At 38.7% G+C, this 20,683-nt stretch overlaps 1 protein-coding gene and 1 pseudogene across 1 annotated transcript; both read left to right on the plus strand.

The window, feature by feature from the left end:
• The first annotated feature begins 10,782 nt into the window (after positions 1 to 10,782).
• On the plus strand, positions 10,783 to 19,101 carry LOC146389923 (GTPase IMAP family member 9-like). Its single transcript, XM_084913424.1, has 2 exons — positions 10,783 to 10,846; positions 17,783 to 19,101. Exons 1-2 carry the CDS (start codon positions 10,828 to 10,830, stop codon positions 18,673 to 18,675), a joined length of 912 nt encoding a protein of 303 aa, XP_084769550.1. The 5' UTR covers positions 10,783 to 10,827; the 3' UTR covers positions 18,676 to 19,101.
• A 55-nt stretch (positions 19,102 to 19,156) lies between these two features.
• LOC146389924 (GTPase IMAP family member 2-like) lies at positions 19,157 to 19,969 on the plus strand (annotated as a pseudogene).
• Positions 19,970 to 20,683: the final 714 nt, after the last annotated feature.

The following is a 20,683-nucleotide window of genomic DNA, read 5'->3' on the forward strand; positions in this document are numbered from 1 at the left end:
GAGCAGTTATGTTGCGGCTATTGTTCTTGATTTCAAGCATGCGTTTGACACTGTGAATTATCTTCAGCTCTTGTCTAGACTGTCAACATTTAACTTTAGTAATCACACCGTTAAATGGATACAGTCCTATCTATCAGATAGAAAACCATGCATGCAAATAAAGTATAGCAAGTCACCTGTCGTTAATGTAAGCAAGGTGTTCCTCAGGGTTCAATTCTAGGCCCCCTGTTATTTTCACTTTATGTAAATGACCTGCCCAATCTGGATACAATTATCTATACTGATTATATGGTACATTTTACACAAGCCAAAACTGCTGATGATGCAACCCATCAGCTTTCATTGGCATAACAAGTTGCTTGATGTTGTTTTACAAAAATGGCTGAATGACTCATGCCTGTGCCTTAATGTTAAAGAGACCGTATCAATGTTTTTTAGTAAACCTAAAACAACTGTGGCCGTAGTAAATGTTCACTTGGGTGCACAAGAACTAATTAAAGTTGAGGAATTTAAGTATTTGGGAGTGCTACTAGACTCAAAATTATCCTTTAAAAAACATGTTAAAAAAGTAGTAAAAAAATGTAAATGTTAATATACAAAACTTTAGACATATCCGCACATCATTAACAGACACACCAATGAGTGATTTTATTAAACAAAAGTCTAGCAGTGTTGCCGGGTCTCGACTGATTTGAGCCACTGTTAGGGCTGATTGTGAATTGACATTTAGACGGACCACCTTTTCACAAAATCCTCTGTCATATCAGGGAGTGAGCTTCTGGAATAGTCTTCCACTGTCAGTCCACTGAAGTCTCCCCATCTTTAAGAGTCACTTAAAAGGGTGACTGAGGGACACACAAACATGTGATCATGTTTAATAATCATGCTATATATTGAACGTGAAAAAGAGTTAGTGTATTACAAAAAGGGAAACAACTATTAGTGTAATGGGTCAGTGCAATATCAGAACAGTCAGGGCATGTGCAGTACGGGGATTTGTGTAATATAATTGATGTGTTTCCGTTATTGTCATTTATTTTGTCCTCTGTTGTCCACTCTTCTTGTCATTGTTTTTTCTAGTATAATGTGATCACTGTTTCTGTCTTTGTCACATGACCTGTAAGTATTGTCTCTGTATGTTTTTATTAACTTGTGTTTAACACCAACCTGCCAGAGGGTCTGCAGATGGAAATTAGCCCAAGGCAATAATCTGGCATATTTACATTTGTTAAAATGTTCATTAATATGTATTGCTCCTCTTTCTAGATAAAAAAAATAATAATAATTAGTTTTTCTTTTCCCTTTTTTTTTTCTCAATGACACTTCTGGTTCGAATATGTCATAAACAACAGGCTGCAGGTTCATTATAACCAAAACTTCAGATTCAAACATCATCCCAGTGTTATAAGGTGAAGCATTCTGTGAGCAAAAAAAGAAGCAATCATAGGCCAAAACAGCTGGGCACCTGTGTGGTTATTACAGTAAACACAATAGTCGTTTCTCTATATGTTTTACTAACTTAATTGAGTTATTGTGAGTTACAGTGTGAGCACCGTTAACAGAGAGAGAATTTTGCTGAAGAACACTGATCAGTACAGTCACAGATTGTTGTATTTAACATTATCATTATTATTATTATTATTATCTATTTTTGTTGGTGTGGAATTCTCCAAAATATCTGGTCAGCTTCAGGACCTCTTTATCTTTCCTTCTTGGAAACATGAACTTCCAGTTAGTATCTGCAGTGTATATTGATGGATTATCTTCAGAGCACATAATGTCAAAGCCTCCACAGGAACAGAGGGAGATATGTATGAGGTGCTGTAAAGGACATTATTACTAAAACACACTCATACACACTACTGCTTGACAAAAAAAAAGTTGCTTGTACTCATGCTGCCGCGACATCATGCCAGCGCATTTTGGGGATGGTATGGCCGATTGGTTTTTTTATCGCCCAGTAAGGTGCAACTGCTACTTGCGGCACAGGGAGGAAAGGGCAGTGCGCCTGCTTGTTGGTGGAGTCAAAGTAAACTTTATTGTCATCTCCGCTACATACAGTACAGTATATAGAAAGACGAGACGACGAGGATCCAGTCACAGCAGTGCAAGTAAACAAACAATAAATATAAGAAGAGTAAGAACAAAATCTACACTTTAGGACTCGGGGTAAAGGGATCAATTTGAAATTTATAATTTACAGTTTGATGATTTAAAGTCTCACACACAACCTGTCGAAAGGGCCCGGCTGCTTCCAAATAGAGCACATTTCATTCATAATGATGTAAATTCAAGTCATTATGTATTCATGATTTGAATCCTGCGTTGTGCGAAATCCCAGAAATAAACCTTAGACAAAGTGAATCTGTGAACTAAGGTGTAGGTCTATTAGGTCATGTTGTGGTGATCCTTGGGTTGAGGAATGGGTGTTCATACTGGAGTGCAAATTGAAAAACCAATGTGAGATGGACAAGAAAAGTTCAAAGCCATCAGGTCCTCAGTTTAGAAAAAAAAAGAGAAAAGAAGAAAAAAAAGAGAAAAGAAGAGGAGGAGAAACGAGCAAAAGATGCAGGTAAGCAGATGTGTCATTGGATAATGGCAGGTCATCCTGTAACAATCAGAATCAGAATACTTTATTAATCCCTAAGGAAATTATGTGGGTTACAGTTGCTCCAAGAAGAAATGGCAAAAATAGTAAATAACAGACTAAACTCTTGACAGTTTTTTTTTCTGACAGATCACTGATTGTAAAAAATAATTAAATTCATTTACTAAGCAGTGTGCTCTCTCTCTCTATTCATATGAGTCAATGTAACTCACCAAACAGTTTTTCTTCTCTTTTCTATAATAACAATCAAGATGATATGTATTTAATTACACTTTGAATACTGGTATTTAAGTGACTGGATTGTTTTCTTTTATGTGCTTATAGTAATCAAAAGCAGTTGTGTCAAAAACACGAATTCAGTGATTAAAAAGCCCGGCCCAAATACGTCTGTTCCATTTAAATTAATAAAGGGAATCCTGGCGCCTCACCTGTCTAGAAGCAGCAGGAAAGACACTTTTAGAAACTGTGCTGAAGTGCATCAAACACTCAACAATTAGCCATGGTCATGTGATGTGTGTGTTTTGAACAACACCTTGGAGCACTGTTTCAAAACATCTGTGCTTTACAAAATTCAGACTGTGTTTAAAGGTCAGGGTCAAGCTTCCCATCCCTCCCTACATGTTCTGTCCTCATAATTCACCAGCTAAAGCCGATCATCACTGTTACATTTGTACTAAGACCAGTATTTTATCTCTAGGCCTCTGCTGGTTTATGGCTGTGTATGGCTTTAGTTTCTATTGGATCATCTCCAGACTTGAGATGTTTCTCACTGCTGGACATGGGCTCTTTATTTGTTTGAGATCTTTAAAATATTCTTTCTACAATAAAACATTATTTTCACTTCACAATGACACAAAAATATTAATATACCACACTAGATTCAACATTACCAAAGCTGACATCAGCATAAAATATCAGAGTCTTAGTACAGCCCATAAGGAGAGAATTGCGCTCTAAGACTTTGTTAATTTGCAATATGACAAATATATTATTGCGTTAAGCTTGCAGTTTGCCAAATGTTACTCGTGATACTCATGTTAGTTTGCCAGGATTAGGACTGTTACCTCACAGCAAGAAAGGACTGAAATCCACCATCTTTCTGTGCGGAGTCTGCATATTCATCCCATATCTGTGTAGGTTCCTCCGACAGTCCAAAGACTTCCAGTTTGTGGGGTTGAAGAACTGATTCAACTTCTTTACTTGAGTAAAAGTGAAAAAGTCCAAGCTCTGATATCAAAGTAAATAATAACTTTTTGATGAAAAATTCTGCTGCTATTTCTGGGGAAAAGCTAATTGAACTTCATGTCATATTAGTATGATATTTAAATAATGTTAATACAAGAGTAGATGAACCTCATTTAAACTTCTTTTAATCATTCAGCTTGAACACTTGATTTTTGACTACAGAAAAAAATATGATCAACGTTAAACAATGCATGTCTTATTTTGTATATTTATTTGCCTGTTTGCTTTCATTTTAATGCCAGTTATGTCTGGTAAGCAATTGTGATGAATACACCAAAAGGAGTACAGTCACAGGGCCTTCATTCCAACAGCTGTCAGACAGTTCAATAAACACATGCAATAGATAGCTATAAAAATAAATATGTATATATTAACACTCCCACATCACCATATCTCTGATTTGCTTTTTTCTTCCTGACTATAACAAGCGGATTCCCCCAGTGCGGGATAATGTCTATGTCTACGTCTCTGTCTCTGTCTTGTTATTGTTCCCTCCATTTAAGCTGAAATCAGTTTGTTGTGGGGAAGGCATGCAGTCAGTAACTCTCCTCAGATGTGTTAAGCACTGAACCCGTAAAGAGCATGAAGCCAAGATGTTTGTGCTAATATATATATATATATAAAAAAACACAAGTAAAGTACAGATACCTGAAAACAAATGTGTTAAGAAAAAGGAGATTTCAGTGTTGTATACACTACTACCTTTGGTTTTGTGAAAATATGTATGAAATGATCCTAAATATAGTTTTTACATGTTTTCTATCATTTATTTGTAGTTTATTTGTAAGGCGGAAATATAAAAAAAATACACTGATGCCACACAGGTCATGTCAGAATGTATCTGGTGACCTCTCTGCTCTGTGTTTTGTCCTTTTTCAGACTAAATCATCACAGCTTAGTCTGAACAGAACGTCACTCTGTCATGTTGAACTCCAAACAATGATACCAAACTTATATTTCCACAACCATGTCATTTTGGGAAAACTGCAACTCCTGTGCTGCCATCTGCTGGCAGCAATTATACAACACATTCATAACATCTGATTCACACCCACTCAGCAATCTCTGTGAACCTGGGCTGTGCTGTTAATCTGATAAACTTAAATCTACTTGAATCAGCGTCTGCCACCTGCAGACTGACGGGTTGGTGGAGTGGCTGAATAAGACTTTAAAGTCCACGATTCATAAGTTCTTTCACGAGGATGATTGCTGGTTAGACCCACTGTTGTTTGCAGTGCGGGAGGTTCCCCAGACCTATATCATAGGATATAGGTCTGGGGAATCATAGGATGAGAAGGCAGGTAATCTCTGGACAGGTCCGTTGCAGGGCTAACACAGAGAGATGGACCACTATTCACACTCACATTCACAGCGATGGGCAATTTAGAATCACCAATAACCTAACCCCACTAACTGTATAGTTTCGCAAAATCACACACTGCATGGATATAGCTTAAAATCTCAAGGTTTTATAGCTTACAGAAGCCAAAAATGTCAGCCAGATTTGCAGCCACATGACTTAAAAAAGTAATTAAAGTAAATAAAAGTAGAAAAAATAAGATTTTGTTTCTACTGTGGTTCTAGAAAGCCTCTGTCCACGTCTGTATTTTCAGTTGTTTCAAGTATGCTCTCCCATTCTCCCCGTACATTTTTGTTTTGCTCTCGGTTTTCATAGTCACCCCCTTAACTCTGTTTTGTCCTTCTCCCTTAGATCGCTCCTGTACGGTACCGATCTTCCCCGCTCTGTGTTTCCGTTTCCTTCCCTTTATCGTACATTTAATCTGTCACTGTATGTAGCCCTCACCCTTGTAAATACCCCTTCACTGTAAACAAACATTCATTGCAGCTTCCCGAACCTCTGTGTATTTCGGCTACAATAGTACACCCCTTTAGAATCGCCAAACATTTATTTTCTTTCTTTTATGTAAAGCAGTCAAACTGGACATAATAAGACAATAGACAATGGCCACCTACGCATTGAACCTGCTGAATTACACAGCAGCATCGTAGTATTTACAACAAATACTTGACTGTGCAAACTATGGAAAAACCTTGGAATCCAACACCCTCTGGATTCTTCTTGTTGTTGTTATGAGTCATGATTGGGACAAAGAAAAGCAGCTGTACCTCTGGTTTTTGCAACAGTGGAGAGTTTCTTTTTTACACAAGAAACAGGCTCAGATTTTACTGGAGTCTTGCCTATTTAAGTTCAGTAATTCTAATGCCCAACATGTGCACCCAGCGGGAGCAAAACTGATGATTCAGACACTGCCAATGACCCAGATTACCTACATCAAGTCATCAGTGAATAATCTAGGTGTGATTTGAGACAGCTTGTTAAACTGGACAAACATGAAAACGTTTATCAAAGTTTCTTCTAACTCAAGGTAATTCCTAAGGTTAAATAATTAATATATTTAAAATACCTGTAGTAGTCATAAAAACTGTCATTGCATCTCAGTTGAAATGTCATATTGCACTCTACATTTATGATGATGTGGTGTCTCTTGCATGCTTGTAACTGGTACAAAATTCAGGAGCTCACCTTTTAACTGTCATCTCTATTCCAATTTTAGCCATACTATACTGTTACCTGATTTTTTCAGAAAACATTTTAATAATGCACAACATTATAGACAGGAACCTGAAAAATCTGACCAAATACATATAAGCTACTAAACCTTAGTGTCGGGATTTTCAAGAAGGCAAGGTTTAATACAAAGGCCAGGAAATTACAGCTTCTCTATTTACCACTTGAGACTTCAAATAGGGAACCAGCCTTCAAAGGCTCCCATGTTACAATGTCCAATGTACAGTATAAATAAACGTGTTTACAGCCAAATAAAGCAGTTTTGGCTTTTTGGTCTGGATAATTTCCCCCTTCATAAAAACTGTACGAGAGGTTTATTAATTTTTTTATTGTTATTTTTGTTTTTGCACCCTGCAGGAGAGCTGTGTTACGCCTCGGTTACATACTGAGCTTCTTAGCTGTAAACCCCATACCATGAAGCTTTTGGTGGATGTTTTTTTGTTGATGTTAATGCCATGTTGTCAAATGTTAATGAGTGCTGGTGGCATTTACACACGATCTTGTAGAACTGTGATTAGAGATCTGGACCTTGACTGGGTCAAGGTTTAGCTCTTGGTCAAATGGCCTCACATCTGACTTTATTACTTCTATACTTTGGTACATAGATGAGTTTGTGATCAAGTAAATTATTGCAAGGTGCTCCGGTCCTGTGACTGCAAAACAAGCCCTGATCATCACTATCCCTCTGCTGTGTCTAGTTGGTATGAGGTTTTGCTATGCACATTCTTGCCTGTCATCTCCACTTTGCTCCTGTGTGTCCAAAAGACATTTTTTTTCCGGAGTCTTGTGCTATGCTCAAATGCAACATTGCAAACCAAGTCATGCTGCCATGGTCTTACTATCAAATGATTAGAGAGAAGAGGCTCTCTTCTGTCAACCCTTCCAAACAACACAATTTGTCGTTTTTTTTTTTTGTTTTTGTTTTTTCCAAAGCTGCATTGTTATGAATAACATAGTAACTGGGGCATATAAAGTTCAAGATGGAGCTCTTGGGGTTTTTGCAGTTTCTCTGAGCATACCATGGTCTGACCTTGGAGTGAAATGGCTGTGATACCCACCAACTGAATGTTGCATTGTATTAACATATATCTGAATAGTCCAGACCAGTAAAGTACTCAAATGTCTGCTATGAAAGACACTGAGGGTGTATTTTGTTTTTCATAGGACTGCATAGAGTTCTGTGAAAACTCTCTTTATCACATAACAGTCATGAGAAACAGTGAAGCCCTCAACAGTTTCATTTCTTCTAATGGTACTGCTCTGAAAAATAAAAGCAGAACTGATACAAAACCTTTATATGAACTTACTGACTGTGGTTAGTCTATGCTGAAACTGCAGGAAAATTTGTCAGCGGGTCAACAGGTCATTATATCATGCAAACTATAAAATGATTGCAATAAATCTACGGCAGACTCGTCCACGGTTTCATGCTTTCCAACATCTTCATTTACTCGGTTGCTGTTTCAGCGGAATCACAGCTTCAGCTTTGCAGCTTGCAGGTGAACACACACCAACAACAACAACACAAACTCAGGACCAGGTACAGACTTTAAAGCCGGTGAAGCTTGATAATGAATGCCGCACAGGTGCATCCGTCTCCCTCGCAGCTGCGCCGCAGACCACGCCCCGCCACAATGATTAACGCCATAAAACTAAAACACAAAACTGGCAAAGAGGTGAACAGTACTGAGAAGAGTTTACTGAGATTTGGATTTACAGTTTGTACAAACTCTTCATCTATGTTTTTCCCTTCTGTTAACAGCCCTGCAGTAAAACCTGAACAAAACTGCATAAAAGTATAAAAGCTGAAAGCCAGGGAATTTGTGTAGTGAAAAATTGAAAAACTTTACAAAACATTAACCAGAATGGGATAGGCGATAGGGGAAAAAAACCAAAAACACAAATACTGGATAGACTCAGTAGGCCGTATAACAATTCAATTAAATTTCATTTCTATAGTGCCAAATCCGAACAAGTCACCTCAAGGTGCTTTATATTGTAAGGTAAAGACTCTACAATAATATGGGGAAAACCCAAATGATCGGAAACCCCCTATGCACAAGCACTTGGCGACACAGAGGAGAAAAAAAATCCCTTTTAACAGAAAAAAACAGGCTCAGATTCTACTGGAGTCTTACCTATTTAAGTCCAGTAATTCAAATGCCCAACATGTGCACCCAGCGGGAGCAAAACTGATGATTCAGACACTGTAAGTGACCCAGATTACCTACATCAAGTCATCAGTGAATAATCTAGGTGTGATTTGAAACAGTCCCACCTGGACTAAGAGAGACTGAGATTCCCTTCTATTCCACTTGATGATCTGCTTCACCTTGTGGTGTGGTTGGCCTTTCACACACAGCTGGTTATGTAAGACCACTGACTGACATTTTCCCAGCCTTATTTTATTTCACACCTTTTGGACTATACACCTTAGACAAGTTTTATTTGGGGCTGTGAATAATAAGCTGCTGTGTAGAACATTCTCTACATGTGAATGGTGGGTGGGATCTTCATCTGAATGGACATTGAATTTGAGTAATTTGTTCTCCATAACAGTTTAGGAGTCAGGTTACCAGGGTGCGCCCAACATTAAGAACTAAAAGCTAACTACTGGCCAAATCACTACATTAGTAGTTTTATGTAATTTTACTTTGTTTTAATTTTTTGTAATTTTCTTTCCCACAATGGTATAAAGTGCCTTAATCCTGTGGTTGTCAGAACTTATGGTTTGGTTCACTAAAGATGGCTGGTTCTTTGCATTAACATTCCTGCCTTGGTGTCTCAGATAAATACACCCCTGTGCTCCTATAGTCAAACCTATTCGCCCATTAATATAATCTATTCAGTAATTCCCTTTACTGTGTTACACATCTAACTTGCTTTATATTCTTGACATATGCATCTACAACATAGAGAGTAGTAAAACATTGAACGAGAAAGTGTGTCCAGACTTAGGTAGTGTATATTCAGAAGCTGGACAAGGATGGTAAGGATAAATTTTCCCAGAAATAATTATTTTTAACCTTCCTTTGACCCTCAGTGTGTCAGAGTAGACACCTCCAAAATGTTGTTGGTTGACCTCCATCCCCGCTATCACCATACAGGACAGCACATGGTACTGGGAGATTCTTATTAACTTATTATCAACCACAGTACATTCAGCATTGTAGGTTTTACAAGCAACAAGCTGATTCATCAGAAAAATCAGCCACCTCCACTCTTTACGAATAGCCTATGACAGCGATGCCCACACTATCCATATTCCTCTCAAATAGTTGTGTTTTTTTCCTGCATGTATGGTCAATGCAAAATTTTCTGCATGCAGATAAAAGGAACATGAACCTGTTCAGGAACTAACTTAAGTATTCACCATAAACAGCAGCAGACCTGGGCAATGAGATTACTACTCAACCAAGAAACAGCTTTATCAGTGGTCTCTGAGGGGAACAAGCAAGAGAGATTAAGAGAACATGTGTTTCCTGGAAACAGATCATACTAGAGAAGGTAAGAAATCATGCCATTTACTTTGAGAACAACCTCAAAGCCCACTTGAAGAAGAAAAAGGAGAAAAAGCAAATGCAGAAAACAGAGCTTAATTCATTACAAGCTGCTAAACTGTGAAACACAATTTTTGAGGATTAAAAACACAACCATGTTTTCACAACCATGTACACAGGTCAAATAGAGAAACACAGAACCGTGTGTCCCAAAATAAAGGCTTGCCTTCTGTAGTGTTCACCTCCATAACCTTTGTCTGCTTTTGGGTCCACACTCTCTCCACTCTCTCGGCGTCTGCCTCTGCGGATGTCACACAATTTGTATTTAATTAACTGAAATGTTTTGGGGGGTTTTTCACACCTAATTCTAGTTTTTATTTCCAGTTAACTATAATAGCCAGTACAGTATATAGTATTAAAATGAAATTATTCTGAAACAAGATGCCAGCAATGATACAGCATAGCTCTACTGCCTTTAAGAACAGATCGACTTAGATATATCCAGAAACTTTCTGTGGAGCATGTTGAACAGCTTGCTCTGTTATCAGAGGGTCATGTATGCCCACACAAAAATGTACAAGATCAATACTGCTGGTGTTAGTTGTTTCACACATTCTACCATCAATGTGTGGCTATAATACTGCAAAGACATGTGACAGCATGGTCAGAGGCAGATAATGCTCTTTGTTTTATTGTATACACACTACACACCCTAGTCAACAAAGATTAATGTTAGCTCTCACACAAGCCCAGCAACGACAAATAATGTTAAGGGGAGGGGACTAGAAATGGGCTTTAAAAACGCTGAAACAAAAAGGAAACTATTTACTAGACAAGACAGCAACAGTGACACGTCACAGCTCTACTGCCTGGAAACATTAAACATGGCATATGCTCAACTTTGTAAGTATATTCATAACTTTTAGATTTAGATTTCTTTAATGTTGAAAAACACAATTCTCTTCAATACATTTCAGCTTTTCTTTCATAGTGGATACATTGTCAAAGCTAGTTTTATTTGAGTTTTATTAAAAAAAAAAAATTGATTGTGTTAAGATGCCTTCAAAATCTTTTTATGATTGTTGAATGTACATGTTGAATATTGTTGAATGTTCTATGAAGTTACAGCAATGTGACTTCCATTTTCTCAGTGTGAACCACAACTCTTTGTGCTCAGTGATTTCCTCATTTACAGTTTCAACTGAAATTTCAATTTGGAAATAAAGAAACAAAGATAATAACACTTTTTAGCAGCATCTGTAATTTGAAAATGAAAGTTTTCATACAAGAGTTCATCAATGATATATGCTGGCTGTAAACAGAAATTGCTTAAGGGTATAACTAAGACATGTCGAAAAGCTTCCTGTGGAATCAGTTGAACAGGTGGCTCCATTACTACTCCACTTCCTTTACAGGCTGAGCGAATCAGAGGTTTCAAAAGTACAACCTTGATTCTTGTAAAGTAGGTTTTCTATGTAAAATGTAAAAAGCAGAATGCAAAGTTCAAATCCCTACATATCAAAACGTCTACTATTTTATGAAAAATAATGACCTCATTATGAATTTGAGTCTGACAAATGTTTTGACAGGGGCAACAAAAGGCTTCTGTTATAGAAGAATTAAAATTGTCCATCATTTATCTTTTTTCTTAGCACATGGGACATAAATATAGACCTCAAAACTAAGCAAAACTAAACAAGAGGTGAGGCAAACCGTTTACTTAGGCTGTGGGAGAATTTTAGCAAACTAAATATTAAGGCAGACAGAGAGTGCACATGGGAGACAAAAGTGAACACAGTATGACTCAAATGAAGTTAACGATAATAATGTAAATAAACAAACTAAAGCTTTACATACACACAGGAGGTAATCAGGGAGAGTGGCAGAAAGTTGAAACTAATGCAGAACAATAGAACAAGAGACAGCAAATTTACAAAATAGAAATAAACAACAAGTAACCAATAGGCATGTACTAAAAGGAAGTGTGAAGACTGAGCCCAAACAAAACAAAGAAATTGAGCACAGGAGGGACATTATATCTATATATCTATTATAGTTATCTATAATTATGCTGTACATTCTTGTATGATGACAATAAAATATCTTATCAGTTACACACACACACACACACACACCCTTGTCAATAAAGACTAACATTAGCTCTCACACTTGAAAAGCGTTGAATGAAAAATGAAACTATTCACTAGACAAGACATCAGCAGCCTGTAATCTGCATCATATTTCCCCACACACCTAATTTTGAATATATACTGTTTAAATTGAGATGCTGTGTTTATCATATTGACTTGATTTTTAAGGCTGTTTCGTTTTAAGGCTGTCTACATTATTATCATTAACTTCATTTAGTAGTTACTAATAACTTTGCTTGATCATAACCAAGTTAGTGTACCTCTGCAGTCAAGACTGTATTGTTGCAGACCTGTGGACTAAATGTGAACAAATCTTGCACCAGCCATTTGTGATATGTCAGTGGATGTCTGTAACTTCACTGCCCTGTCGCAGATGTAACAGTTGCTGTTGTAATGCAGTGTATCACCGCACGGTGGCGCCTCCTGTCTCATAACTAGTAGGTCACCCCTGTTTTTGTTCTTCTTTGTGTGTACCATCTCTGTTATGGATTTGTTCATGTGTCCATGGACTGGTACATACATTAAATGTGATTTAATGTATGTACCAGTCATTTAACTTTTGGTGGCGCTGTCACTTGGTGTTCGCTCGCTCTGCGGTAGAGTATCACTTCCTGTTCCTGCTCAAACACAGTGGTGTTTCTGAGTAGCTTATTTGCTTAGCAATTTAATTAACAACTTTTAAATACATTCTTCTTTCATAGTATAATCTTCACGTGCTTCATCCGAAGCACACTTTCTGTGTACTCACTACCTAATTTATAGCCAAAGTATTCACTCACTGTCTCTGTACTGTTTCGCTAGCTTAGCTTAGCTCATAGCCGACTCGTTAGCACCATGGCTACTTCACCTGTCCCTCCTGCACTTTCTTGCTCATTGTGTCAGATGTTTAGTTACTCCTCGGCCTCCTTTAGCAGTAATGATATCTGTAACAAATGTAGCATATTTGCAGCTCTGGAGGCCAGGATTACTGAATTGGAGACTCGGCTTCGCACCCTTCATTCACCCGTAGCTAGCCAGGCCCCTGTAGCTGGTGCAGCCGAAGATAGCGTAGGCCCCGCTAGCTGTTCCCCGGCAGACCCCAAGCAGCTGGGGAAAGAGGGCGGCTGGGTCACGGTGAGGAGGAAGCATAGTCCTAAACAAAAGCCCCAGGTACACCACCAACCCGTTCATGTGTCTAACCGTTTTTCCCCACTCGGTGACACACCCGCCGGGGGTCAAACTCTGGTAATTGGTGATTCTGTTCTCAGACATGTGAAGCTAGAGACACCGGCAACCATAGTCAATTGTCTTCCAGGGGCCAGAGCAGGCGACATTGAAGGAAATTTAAAACTGCTGGCTAAGGGTAAACGTAAATTCAGTAAAATCATAATTCACGTCGGCAGTAATGACACCCGGTTACGCCAATCGGAGGTCACTAAAATCAATATTGAATCGATGTGCAACTTTGCTAAAACAATGTCGGACTCTGTAGTTTTTTCTGGTCCCCTCCCCAATCAGACCAGGAGTGACATGTTTAGCCGCATGTTCTCCTTAAATTGCTGGCTGTCTGAGTGGTGTCCCAGAAACGATGTGGGCTTCATAGATAATTGGCAAACCTTCTGGAGGAAACCTGGTCTTGTTAGGAGAGACGGCATCCATCCCACTTTGGATGGAGCAGCTCTCATTTCTAGAAATATGGACAAATTTATTAACCCCCCCAAAATATGACTATCCAGAGTTGGGACCAGGAAGCAGAGTTGCAGTCTTACATGCCTCTCTGCAGCTTCTCTCCTCCTGCTACCCCCCCAAAAACCCATCTCCATAGAGACTGTGTCAGCTTCCAAAAAGACAAAAAACAAACTAAAAACCAGCAACAAACAACTTAAACATAAACAATCAAAAAGAAAGAACAATACAGTATCCACATCTGAACCAAAGAGTAAAACAGTGAAATGTGGATTATTAAATATTAGGTCTCTCTCCTCCAAGTCTCTGTTAGTACATGACTTAATAATTGATCAACAAATTGATTTACTCTGCCTTACAGAAACCTGGTTGCAGCAGGATGATTATGTTAGTTTAAATGAATCAACACCCCCGAGTCATTCTAACTACCAGAAACCTCGAAGCACAGGCCGAGGGGGCGGTGTGGCAGCAATTTTTCACACCAGCCTATTAATTAATGAAAGACCAAGACAGACTTTTAATTCATTTGAAAGCCTGATGCTTAACATTGTCCACCCCAGCTGTGAAACTCAGAAACCAGTCTTACTTGTTATCATCTATCGTCCACCTGGGCCTTACACAGAGTTTCTGTCTGATTTCTCAGACTTTATATCTACTTTAGTTCTGAGCTCAAATAAAATAATTATTGTGGGTGATTTTAACATCCATGTAGATGCTAAAAATGACAGCCTCAACATGGCATTTAGTCTGTTATTAGACTCAATTGGCTTCTCTCAAAATGTAAAAGAACCCACCCACCACTTTAATCACACTCTAGATCTTGTTTTAACATATGGCATAGAAACTGAACATTTAACAGTGTTTCCTGAAAACCCTCTCCTGTCTGATCATTTCCTGATAACATTTACATTTACAATAATTGATTACACAGCGGTGGAGAGTAGATTTTATCAAAGTAGATGTCTTTCTGAAAGCGCTGTAACTAAGTTTAAGAATATAATCCACCCACTGTTATCATCTTCAATGCCCTGTACCAACACAGAGCAGAGCAGCTATCTGAACGCTACCCCAACAGAGGTTGATTATCTTGTTAATAATTTCACCTCCTCACTACGTACGACTCTGGATACTGTAGCTCCAGTGAAAACTAAGGTCTCTAATCAGAAGTACCTGACTCCGTGGTATAATTCTCAAACACGTACCCTAAAGCAGATGACTCGTAATCTGGAGAGGAAATGGCGTGTCACAAATTTAGAGGATCATCATTTAGCCTGGAGAAATAGTTTGCTGCTTTATAAGAAAGCCCTCCGCAAAGCCAGAACATCTTACTATTCATCACTGATTGAAGAAAATAAGAACAACCCCAGGTTTCTCTTCAGCACTGTAGCCAGGCTGACAAAGAGTCAGAGCTCTGTTGAGCCAACCATCCCTTTAACGTTAACTAGTAATGACTTCATGAACTTCTTCACAAATAAAATTTTTATCATTAGAGAAAAAATTACCAGTAATCATCCCACAGATGTAATATTATCTACAGCTACTCTTAGTACCATTGATGTTAAGTTAGACTCTTTTTCTCCAATTGATCTTTCTGAGTTAACTTCAATAATTACTTCCTCCAAACCATCAACGTGTCTTTTAGACCCCATTCCTACAAAACTGCTCAAAGAAGTCCTGCCATTGATTAATTCTTCGATCTTAAATATGATCAACCTATCTCTAATGGTCGGCTATGTACCACAGGCCTTCAAGCTGGCTGTGGTTAAACCTTTACTCAAAAAGCCATCTCTAGACCCAGCAGTCTTAGCTAATTATAGGCCAATCTCCAACCTTCCTTTCATATCAAAAATCCTTGAAAGAGTAGTTGTCAAACAGCTAACAGATCATCTGCAGAGGAATGGTTTATTTGAAGAGTTTCAGTCAGGTTTCAGAGCTCATCACAGCACAGAAACAGCTTTAGTGAAGGTTACAAATGATCTTCTTATGGCCTCTGACAGTGGACTCATCTCTGTGCTTGTCCTGCTAGACCTCAGTGCAGCGTTCGATACTGTCGACCATAATATCCTATTAGAGCGATTAGAACATGCTGTAGGTATTACAGGTACTGCACTGCAGTGGTTTGTATCATATCTATCTAATAGACTCCAATTTGTGCATGTAAATGGAGAGTCCTCTTCACACACTGAGGTTAATTATGGAGTTCCACAGGGTTCAGTGCTAGGACCAATTCTGTTTACATTATACATGCTTCCCTTAGGCAGCATCATTAGAAGACATAGCATACATTTTCACTGCTATGCAGATGACACCCAGCTCTATCTGTCCATGAAGCCAGATAACACACACCAATTAGTTAAACTGCAGGAATGTCTTAAAGACATAAAGACCTGGATGGCCGCTAACTTTCTGCTTCTTAATTCAGATAAAACTGAGGTTATTGTACTCGGCCCTGAAAATCTTAGAAATATGGTATCTAACCAGATTCATACTCTGGATGGCATTACCTTGGCCTCCAGTAACGCTGTGAGGAACCTTGGAGTCATTTTTGACCAGGACATGTCCTTCAACGCACATATTAAACAAATATGTAAGACTGCTTTCTTCCATTTGCGCAACATCTCTAAAATTAGAAATATCCTGTCTCAGAGTGACGCTGAAAAACTAGTTCATGCATTTATTACTTCCAGGCTGGACTACTGTAATTCATTATTATCAGGATGTCCAAAAAACTCACTGAAAAGCCTTCAGCTAATCCAAAATGCTGCAGCAAGAGTACTGACAGGGACTAGAAGGAGAGAGCATATTTCTCCTGTTTTGGCTTCCCTTCATTGGCTTCCTGTTAAATCCAGAATTGAATTCAAAATCCTGCTCCTCACATACAAGGTCTTAAATAATCAGGCCCCATCTTATCTTAATGACCTTGTAGTACCATATCACCCTATTAGAGCACTTCGCTCTCGCTCTGCAGGCCTACTTGTTGTTCCTAGAGTATTTAAAAGTAGAATGGGAGGCAGAGCCTTCAGTTTTCAGGCCCCTCTTCTGTGGAACCAGCTTCCAGTTTGGATTCGGGAGACAGAAACTATCTCTACTTTCAAGATTAGGCTTAAAACTTTCCTTTTTGCTAAAGCATATAGTTAGGGCTGGACCAGGTGACCCTGAATCCTCCCTTAGTTATGCTGCAATAGACGTAGGCTGCCGGGGGATTCCCAAGATGCATTGAGTTTTTCCTTTCCAGTCACCTTTCTCACTCACTGTGTATTAATAGACCTCTCTGCATTGAATCATATCTGTTATTAACCTCTGTCTCTCTTCCACAGCATGTCTTTTATCCTGTCTTCCGTCTCTCACCCCAACCGGTCGCAGCAGATGGCCGCCCCTCCCTGAGCCTGGTTCTGCCGGAGGTTTCTTCCTGTTAAAAGGGAGTTTTTCCTTCCCACTGTCGCCAAAGTGCTTGCTCATAGGGGGTCATATGATTGTTGGGTTTTTCTCTGTATCTATGAAGCGCCTTGAGGCGACTTTTGTTGTGATTTGGCGCTATATAAATAAAATTGAATTGAATTGAATTGAATTAACTTCACTGAGAAGTTTAGCAGGATGAGCTCTGAGTTCAGGATCCTGAAGGAAGTCCAGTTTATCAGTTTGTAGTTTTCAGCCACTGTAAGTTTCACCCCGCCCTCCCAAAGCTCACCTTATTCGAGGTGGCACACATCAGAACCAAGAGCTAATGCAGTGTTTTCATACAAATCATGTCGTTTGTAGCACAAAAATATTACATGGTTTTTTTATACATGATTTTTTTTATTATTATCTCTTCCTTGTTTTCTCATGGTTTGTGTGATTTGTGTTTTATGATTGCATGTCATTTTTATTAATTTATGTGATTTTTGTGTTTTTTTTATTATTTATGTGATACACTAACACTTTTTTAAATGAAATGTATCATCATCATTCATAATAACAATAACAATAGTAATAATGATGAGTGTAAAGTTTTTAGTTCATTATTTTCTCAATTCTCTAACAGACTCTGAAGAAACTGATCTGAGGATTTTGCTCGTTGGGAAAACTGGAACAGGAAAGAGTGCAGCAGGAAACACTATCTTGGGGACAAATGCTTTTAGATCTCGCCCATCTTTCTCTTCTGTTACAACAGCCTGTGAGAAGAAAGAAAATGCTGTCTACAGTCAAACAGTGGCTGTGATTGATACTCCAGGTCTGTTTGACACCAGGAAGTCACTCAGAGAGGTGCTTGCAGAGATCGCTGTATGCATCTCCTTTGCTGCTCCTGGTCCTCATGTGTTCCTGGTTGTGCTGCAGGTCAACAGATTCACACCAGAAGAACAAAAAACTGTAAAAATCATTCAGATGATGTTTGGAGAGGAAGCAAAAAATTACACTATGGTCTTGTTCACACATGGAGACTTGCTGGGAGAAAACAGCATAGAAGAATTAATGAGTGAAAATCAGCAAGTTAAAGAACTCGTTGATCAATGCCCTGGAGGATATCATGTTTTTAACAACAAAGATGAAGATCAATCTCAAGTCCAAGAACTGCTGAGGAAAATCAATGCAATAGTTCAGAGAAATGGAGGAACCTACTACACCAACAGGATGTTCAAAGATGCCCAAGAAGCCATAAGAGAAGAAATGGAGCGCCTTCTTAGAGAAAATCCTCCAATGGATTTTGAAGAAGCAAGAAGAAGGGCAGAGAGTAGTAACAAATTCATTTGGGCTGTTTTAAAGGGTGCTTCTGCTGGAGCTGGTGTTGGAGCTGGTGTTGGAGCTGGTGTTGGAGCTCTGGCAGGGCCTGGAGGAGCTGCAGTAGGAGCTGCAATAGGAGCTCCACTGGGAGCAGTAGTGGGAGCTACTGTGTCTTCAGCTATGGTTGTGAAAGAGAAGGCATGCATCATACAGTAAAACTGTGTATTAATTATACCTCAGGTACAGGTTATTAAGTCACATTATAACAGAGATACAAATAAATAACCCCAGTAAGAATTCAGATTTTTCAGTAATTTTATGCTTTTTCTGCAGAATGTAGCATCTTTCCTAGCTGTTTTTTCTTTCTTGTTGCTTTCAGGTGTTAGAGGAACATCTTCATTTCAAACAAACCTAATAAATACTTATTTTTTGATTATGGAACATTCATGGGACTCTGTAACTTGTAGCATTGTTAGCTCACTGGTTTGGAGTCATAAGAAATCAATCTTCTGAAAGACTGGTACTGACGTCTAATTTGTTTGTGTAAACAAGACTGAGATCTGATTTCATGTATCCAGTATATTTTATCTATTTCAATCAATAAAAATACATATATGGTGCATTTTTTTTTCTTCCATATAAAAAAAACCCAAATATATATATATTTTTTTTTTATTTTTTTTTATTTTTTTTTTTTTACTAATGTCTTATTTTTTCAGTTGATTGACTTGATTTTCTGAACTGTGCACTGATGCTCAGACTTGTGCCAACCCCTGATGGCCTGTCTTGTTTCAGACTCTGACTTGAGGGTGGTGCTGGTGGGTCAGGAGAGAGTTGGGAAGAGCTCAGCAGGAAACACCATCCTGGGAAAGAAGGAGTTTAACTGTAGGATCAGTTTGAGCCCCCTGACTTTGAGCAGTAAGAAGAGAGAAGCTGATGTTCTGGGTCAAAGAGTCTCTGTCGTCGATACCCCTGGACTTTTCAGCACTCGGCTGTCTGCAAGGGAGGTGAAAGCAGAGCTGGAAAAAGCTCTCCAGCTGAGTTCTCCAGGTCCTCACGTCTTCATCCTCGTCCTCCAGCTCGGACGATTCACCCCACAGGAGCAGGAAGGACTGAAAGCTCTGCAGAAGATGCTGGGCGCTGAAGTCTCCAAACACACCATGCTGCTGTTCACCTACGGAGACCGACTGGAAAACACTGACATTGACATGGAAATGTTCACCAAAGAGGACGAGAACATCCAGCAGTTGCTGAAGAGCTGCAGCGGTGTGTACCATGTGTTCAACAACAACATGGAAAACAGTGATCAAGTCCAAAAGCTGCTGGAGAAGATAAATGACATCTGTGAGGGAGGACAGTTGTACTATGAGAGGTCTCAGTCAGAGGGGTCAGTCTGGAGTTTAATACCCAGAGATTTTAGGATTAAGCAGATGCTGTGGTTAATCTGCATTTCATTAGCCGTCAGAGGGATTTATTACATCTGTAAGTGGTTATTCAGTGCTCAGAATAAGTAATTAACCTCCTAGGACCTGGTGTCCACATATGTGGACATCACATTTTGGGTTATTTAGACCAAAATACTCAATTTTGCTCTACAAGGGCCTGATATCCACTCACAAGGAAATTATACTGCTACTGTTCTATCGAAATTTTAAACGAATATCCTCATATGTGGCTCCCATTTCTCTTAGAAACAAAAATTAGGTAGAAAAAAATCTGGTAATTGTTTGTTTTTACAATCATCAGGTCCCAATCAGCCCAAATATTAAAGAGAAATTAAAAGTTTGGGTCTTAGGAGGTTAAAGTAGGTCTCCGTAGATTTAATCTGATTAAATCTGCTGAGACACAGTTTGTAAATTTGCTTTGTAGAAGTTTCTCACTATTAACATGTTTGAGGTTTAATTGAGTAGAAATGACTGCAGGAAATGACTAAAATGCAGCAGGTTTGCAACGATTTCTTTAGACTGTTCTTTTACTGATTGTAAAACTGAAATATTATAAAACAAAAGTGTTTTGGCCACAACTTTGAATTTCTTTTGGGGCTTTCTGATATATACATGTCAACCATGCAGCAGAGCAATAGGTACACACTGAGTTTTACAACACAAGCTGTGTGTTTGTGTGTCCTCCTCTCTCACGCTGAAAATCAGTCTGAAAGGAGCTGCCACCCACCTCTCTGCATTTGAAACAGTGCACACCTAAAGCAATCACTTTAGGTTAACCC

The sequence above is a fragment of the Perissodus microlepis genome, chromosome 3 (genome assembly GCF_051167445.1).
Source record: "Perissodus microlepis isolate ML-2025 ecotype Zambia chromosome 3, ASM5116744v1, whole genome shotgun sequence".
NCBI classification, from domain to species: Eukaryota; Metazoa; Chordata; class Actinopteri; order Cichliformes; family Cichlidae; genus Perissodus; species Perissodus microlepis.